General features: G+C 40.4%; 1 protein-coding gene across 1 annotated transcript in view; it reads left to right on the plus strand.

Moving 5' to 3' along the window:
* Positions 1-7,551, plus strand: part of LOC109912401 (potassium voltage-gated channel subfamily H member 8-like) — a 79,959-nt gene that overhangs the window by 37,893 nt on the left and 34,515 nt on the right. Inside the window, exons 8-9 of the mRNA XM_048614415.1 lie at positions 2,957-3,151; positions 4,057-4,256. Coding sequence (XP_048470372.1) covers positions 2,957-3,151; positions 4,057-4,256 — 395 coding nt within the window. The remainder of the gene's footprint in view (positions 1-2,956; positions 3,152-4,056; positions 4,257-7,551) is intronic.

Here is a 7,551-nt window from a genome sequence, read left to right on the forward strand (position 1 = left end):
ATGGGAAAGTAGAGTCAAGGCAATCAATCATATCGGTCAGAACTGCACAAGTTAGACAATGCTAAAAAGAGAGTCAAAGCTTTTCATCTTGAACTTTTCAGAACTAAAACACAAGGGAAACAACTTTAGAAAGGGAACAACAAATGATATAGCATGAGAAGATGGTGCTGATTGGTTTGACTATGGTTAGCATGGAGATTTAGCAGGAACTGTTAACTGCCTTAGTTAACTGATTAAATCCATCCAGACAAATCAACCTGACCATTGGACAAAGTGAATGTTTAAGCTGGTGGCTGAGGTACCAGTCACCAGTTCTGAAGAAAGGTCACTGGACCTGAAATGTTGACTCTGCTTTCTCTCCACAGATGCTGCCAGACCCTCCGAGATTCTCCAACAATTTCTGTTTTTGTTTCCAATCAAACAAGTTGTTTTTTCCCTGTTGATGTTGAGTTCCTTGAGTGTTGTTGGACTAGCACTCATTCAGGCTGTTCCATTACACTCCTAACTTGATCCTTGTACCTGGTGGAAGGTACTGGGGGGTTAGGGCATGTGTTGCCCTTATTCTTATTAGGCAAGGGAAGCAAAAGTTATCAGGAGTGGAAAGAAATATGAAATGCAAAACACAAACAGATCTTATTGACTGGCAGAACAGACTTGAGGGACTGATTGATCTATTTCATTGTTGTGTCAGGAGGTAGCATTCCTCCCTAAGGGATATTAATGAACTAATTGGGTTTTTGCATCAATTCACAATTTTAAATAACAGATATTTCCAGATTCTATGATTTCTGTGTCAAAGAATGGAGCTGCACAAAAGAGTGCAGCAGATACTGCAAACTTAATGTATTACAGATTGGCTCTAGGCCACTTCCATTGTAATCCAGATGTCATATCTAGCTTATACCATCATTAGCCACCTCCAAGATTCCCTAGTCCAATGCTTCCTTTGCTGTACTTGCCACCAAGTTTTACCCACAATCCTCAAGATGTTAAAATCCTGATGCCTCCAGTTTCTCACTGTTAGACTAACAGATTCAGACTAAAAATAATGGATTAATTTATTAACAAATAGTACAATTACACAGATGCAGCCAAAAGCAGCAGGAAACTATTGGGACACTATCTGAATTATAACATAAACTGCAAACCAGGGCAGGACTTATGCAGTTAATGGTAGGGTCCTGGGGAGTGTAGTCGAACAAAGAATCCTAAGGGTGCACGTGTGTAGTTCCTTGAAAGTGGAGTCACAGGTAGACAGGGTGGTGAAGAAGGCATTTGGCATGCTTGCCATCATTGGTCAGAACATTGGGTATAGGAGTTGAGATGTCACATTGTGGCTGTACAGGATATTGGTGAGGCTACTTTTAGAGTACTGTGTACAATTCTGGTCACCCTTCTGTAGGGAGGATGTTGTTAAACTTGAGACGGTGCAGAAAAGATTTATAAGGATGTCGGTGGGACTGAAGAGTTTGAGTTATAAGGGGTGGCTGAATAAGCTGGGACATTTTTCCCTGGAGAGTCAGAGGCAGAGGGGTGATCTTACAGAGGTTTTTAAAATCATGAAGGGCATGGATAGGGTGGATAGCCAAGGTCTTTTTCCTAGAATGGGGAATTCAAAACTAGGGGTTATAGGTTGATGTTGAGAGGGGAAAGATTTAAAAAGAACCTGAGGGTTAACTTTTTCATACAGAGGGTGGGGCGTGTACGCATGTAGCTGCCAGAGTAAGTGGTGGAAGCTGGTACAATTACAACATTTAAAATGCATCTGGATTGGTATATGAATAGGAAGGGTTTAGAGGGATATAAGGCAAATGCTGGCAAATGGGACCAGGTCAGATTGGGACGTCTCTTTGGCACGGACCGAAGGGTCTGCTTCTGTGCTGTATGACTCTATGTGTCTAAACTCTTTACAAACAATAAAACACACACAAACTTTAGAAAGTCAATTCAGTAATTTTTGACTCATTTTGGAACAGGCAGTCAAAGCAAGAAAAATAAATCTTTGAAATACGATCCAAACTGTTCTTTCTTTGAAGTAGTGGACAGGTTTCTTTAATCCATAAGCTGTTCAATAATGATTACTTGTGTTTCTTTTGCTCATAGACATCTTCCTAATCTATATATGTATCTACCCACTTTTAAGTTCTTACAATGTAAATCTGTAATTTATTCCCACCAAAGTTTTGTATTCTTTCCTAATTCTTAACTCTACACATATTGATTGCATCAGTTGTATTCCAACATATTTTAAAATCCTTCCCAGCTACATGCTGGCCTTAGTAATTGTGGAGTTGGTTAGTTCAGTCAGATACTTTGCAATTCATATCCTTGTTGAGATCACCATTAAAGTCTCCCCTATCAAGATTACCCATGCCTGAGGTGTTGTGATCCTCAAATTCATCTTAACACCAGTTGTTCCTCTCTAATGAGAAAGTAGCCTATGGGGATTTTCACTTCTTTTGCTTTTAATACTCCATACGTCAGGTTTCTCAGTTTTATTTGTAAGATGTGTTATGATCCCTATGGAGAGCAATAACTTTTAAAAATTTATTGAAATTTCCACTGATGGGTTAGAAAGATCACGTGAGAACATTTTAAGTTTGAAGACTTTTATTGTAACAAATAAACTAAAAGCAACATTGGCTAAACACTATTTCAGTAGGCAACTCTAAACAAAAGAAAAGTATTTTCCCTATTTAACTTTTAAAAAATTACTAATAGTCCCCAGCATAGTTACACCCTGTCTCTTAAGTATCTTTCATTCTGGAAGAACCAGTCCAAAGCTATTGTCAGCCCCTGATATCTTGCTTCCTTCTTTAGGTGTGATGATCTACTGAATGCCTGTGTGTCCAGTTGTTTTTTTGGGAAGTCTAAATGCAAACTTGTATGCATGTCTTGCCCATATGAGATTTAATATATTTGTTACTTTTTGAACTTCTAATTATCCTTTCACCAGGCTGGTTAAATGAGCTTGGAAAACGGTTAGAGATGCCATACACAAACAACTCAATTGGTGGCCCGTCTGTCAGAAGTGCCTACATTGCTGCCCTCTACTTCACCCTGAGCAGCTTAACCAGCGTCGGCTTTGGAAATGTTTCAGCAAATACAGATGCAGAGAAGATATTTTCAATTTGCACAATGCTTATAGGAGGTAAGTAACTTCGCTCCAGCCACATTTTTCTCCAATGCAAACATATGAAAGTAATAAGCAGGACAAAACCTTTCAGTTCTTCAAACCAATTTCACATATTTAACAGATAAAGTACCCTGACAAGATAACCACGACACTCTACTTTCCCCTGGCCCCATGTCCACAGCTGTACGATTTCCTGGGAGAGGGAAAAATCCAGTGACAATGGAGAGATGTGGATGGGATGGAAAAGATAAATCTCTCAGAAACTGCTCTCTGAGCTAAGCAAGTAATCAGGAACTGCGTAGGAAACTACATGGACAGATGTATTCATTGCTTAGGGATAGCAAGGACTGCAGTTGCTGGAGTCATTGCTAATCTATTCATTTAATACTTAGTGTGGTCCCTGTCCCCAAAAAGAACTGGCCTTGCTGCTTTGTGAAGGTGTGCTGTGAGTCAACACCCGATTGGTCACTCTTTCACCAAGCTTTTATTCACAGCTCTTATTATCTCCTTTAGGTCAGCATATGTTCTGTTTGGTTACATTTCTATGAAGCACCTCGTGACATTTTACTATGGTACAGGAGCTATGTTATTGCAAGTTGTTATTGTAGACATTCTGCCGCGAGGGTAAGACAATGAATAATTTATTTTATTATTCAAGATAGGTTAAAACCATCAACTGTCCACAGAAACCTCTGCACTTTCTAACTGAAATGAATGTTAAAACATAGGCTGACATAGTAATCATAATGGATGGCTATCACATCAGTTAAGTACTTCAGCTGTTGAACCAGCAATTTAGTCTTGTGAAAATGTTGGGGAAAAGAACTGTCAAATAATGATGAGTTGGTTTTTGTTCCCTCCATTATAAATTGGAATTTAACTTCCTTTCACAGCTTTGTCTATTCCATCTTTCTTTCTAGCCCTAATGCATGCCGTTGTTTTTGGGAATGTTACTGCCATCATCCAGCGCATGTACTCAAGGCGCTCACTCTATCACACACGAATGAAGGACCTGAAAGACTTTATTCGAGTTCACCACCTTCCTCAACAGCTCAAACAGAGAATGCTGGAGTATTTCCAGACAACATGGTCAGTGAATAATGGGATTGATGCCAATGAGGTAAAATGTTCTGGAATTCTGCTTTTACATTCTTTGAGTGTTGAACCTTTAACATAGCCAAAGGTCCGTTTGCCAAGTCTGGTGTTCAGTTGTTCTGTGTTTAATTTCAATGCTCACTGTGCTTGATTGCTTAAACCCAGGTGTGGATTTAGAGAAACATAAATAAGCCATAGAAAAACTTGGCAGTGAAAGCTAGAAGCACAGGAATACATGGAAATATGCAGAATTAAGCTATTTGCTTTGCCATTTAATCAGTTCGTAGCTGATCTATCTCAACACTATTTCCTGCACTGTCCCTATGTCCCTTGTCATTTCTAATATGTGGAAGTCTATTGATCTCCATTTTGAATAAACTCATCTATTCATCCTCCACAGCTCTTTGGGATTGGGAATTCCAAAGATTAACCAGCCTTAATTCTTCTTTATCTCAGTTCCCCAGCCAAGGGAAACAATTTTTCTGTGACTAACCTGCTGAGCCTTATAAGAATTCTGTCTGCTTTTTCTGTGAGATCATCATTCATTCTTCTAAAGTCTGGAGAATACAGGGCTAATGTCCAAAATTCCTCCTCACAGAAACATCCTGCCATCCCAGGAATAAGTCTGGTAAACATTCACTGCACTCCCTCTCTAGCAGGTATAAGCTTTCTTAGTTGAGGAAACCAGAACTGGGCAGAATATTCGAGGCTGTGGTGTCTCCAAGACTCTACACAACTGCAGCAAGATGTCTGTACTCCTGTATTCCAATCCTCTTGTAATAAAGGCCAACATGCTATTTGCCTTCCTAATTACTTCCTGCATCTGCATGTTAGCTTTCAGTGATTTACAAACATGGACACTCACTCAATAGTTCCCAATCACTTCTCAACACACCCTGTCATTTACATAATAGTCTTCATTTCTGTTGTTCATACCAAAATGGCCATTTTAAGTAAGCAATTTAAAGTGTTGAGAATAAAACCCTGTTACACACATTGGGGAGAATGTTCCCAAATGTTTTTAAAATATGGGGAAAACATAAAAAGCTGACTGGCAAGCGAGAGTGAATATCTCACCATTTCACAGGCCTTGAAACAGAGGCCAATGAGAGGTTGGTAGCTTCTGGATCCTAAAGTCTGCCCCTCAAAGCATGCCTCTTGTGGGATCCAGTAGTGAGAAAGTGAACTTCTGGATTTTCTTCTCCTTGCAGGCTGCGGTTCACTTGGAAAAAGAGGGTCTGAGACAAAAGCAGGAGCTGGCTTTCAGAGGCCATCTGCTTGGCCCCTACCTATGACTCTGATTGCTCCAGACCAAGGCTATTAGAGTCTTCCTGCTGTCTCCCAACTCAGCAGACAGTCACTGTAGGTTCTCAGTCAGAAAACCAGCCTCCTATCTCACTCACCAAGGAAGCAGGTAACCAGGGAGGTAGTGAGATAAGGCCATAGATGACCATTAATTAACAGAAAGCCTAGAAAGTCACCAATGGACCTTCTTACACATTACTTCATTGTTGAGGTGGCGAGAATGAAATGTGTTTCTGAACAGGACTAACTCACCACATTATTTCTCTTTCTCATTCTATCCCTCACCTCCTCCTGGGAGGGAAAAAATTGCACCCATGGAAACTAGAAAAGAGATTTTTGACCTTCAGGATATTTTTGGAGATATTTGTACTTAACATGGTCCAGCTAAATCTGGTGATGAATAATATCTACTGCACTAAACCCTGATCTCAGACTAACACTACCTTCCACATTAACACTTGAACTTAGGCTAGTGCCAACTACTGCTCCAGTACACCTCACTTTCTCATTGCAATTTTGGAGACTGAGATTGAATATAAGATATTGGAGGGTCTTCTAAGTATTGAAAGAATTCAGTGAAGGTTAGTTGTGCATTCATTTGTTCTGAGAAATTGATTAGCTTCTCGAGAAAAGAAAACCTTTTTCTAGACTGGATTAAGATTTGCAGTGAATGAAAGTTGATGTAAATTGATGCATCAATAGTGGACTTCAGGCCTGGCTAACTGTGTTGCTGTTGTAACATAGAGACATGAATTGTAAAAGTCCATCATATTGAGATTATGTTAAAGAATCTTGCATCTCTTTCTCTTGGCATGATTAACTCGAATCGAAAACTGCCTAATCAAATTAGTTATTTTTTGATATAGTGATATAATCATTGTATAAAGGCTTAAGGCTATGCAGCAGCTCTATCTAATAGGTCATGCAGTTTAACCTGCTCCTTTCATTGCACTAATGAAATTCCTGAACCAGCCTCTCTGCGGTAGCATGTAGATTTGATGCTTCTCCAGAGTTGTGTGATTGAGGAAGCAGGAATTGTAAACATGACTTGAATTACATTACTCAGTGATGTTACAGGTTGGCAGTCTAAACTGGACGCAACATTGCACAATCTGTGTGTGTTCTTTGGTTATTCTTCTCAAGAGCTATATATAATGTCTCTGAGCCTGCTAAAGAATAAAAGATAATCAATGGAAATGAATGACCTTAACGGACAGGCAAGTTTGGGAGTGGGAGGGAAAATGATTGCTCAGGAGGGTGCCAGGCTGGGACCATCCTAACCTTCCTGCCTCTGTCTACATTAAAACCTGGGGAGGAAGACAAATGGAGTGCCTCCTACCTTGTGGTCAAATGAGACCTTTAAGTGGTCAATTAATGGCCTCACCTCCCTCCCCCACCCCAAAACACACACACACAGCCACACCACTGGTATTGTATACAACAAGGAGTGTTCAGACCAGATGCTGCACAGAAAGCATGAACACAAACCCAGTTTGTTTGAGTGCTCCTGCAGAGGGGAAAGGATCTGTCATTGTTAGGCACAGAAAGAGGGACACAGCATTGGAAGATCCTGAGATCCACCCACCGGCACTAATGTCCACCTCCAACACAGCCTCCACTTTGCAACCTCTGTCCTGCCCTTTGTCACCTGTTAATACTGATCCGACAGTGTTTGCAATGCCTACAGCTACCACTGCACTCCCACTAGCACTGTCTGTAATGGAGTCAGTCTGCAATCAAATTCTAATTAGATTTTGTCAGGATTGGAGGGTCAGATTTCTGTCTCCAGTGTGCTTGATTCTGAGGAAGACCCAATGTTGGACGCTTATAAATTCTGCCAAATTATTGTCTTAAAACTGTTTTACATTGACATCTCAGCGATAGTAAGGACTGCCAATGCTGGAGTCAGAGATAACACAGTGTGGAGCTGGAGGAACACAGCAGGCCAGGCAGCATCAGAGGAGCAGGAAAGCTGATGTTTCAGAAGAAGTTTCTTCAGAAGAAGGGTCCTGACC

Source organism: Rhincodon typus, chromosome 30, assembly GCF_021869965.1.
Source record: "Rhincodon typus isolate 14 chromosome 30, sRhiTyp1.1, whole genome shotgun sequence".
Lineage (NCBI taxonomy): Eukaryota > Metazoa > Chordata > Chondrichthyes > Orectolobiformes > Rhincodontidae > Rhincodon > Rhincodon typus.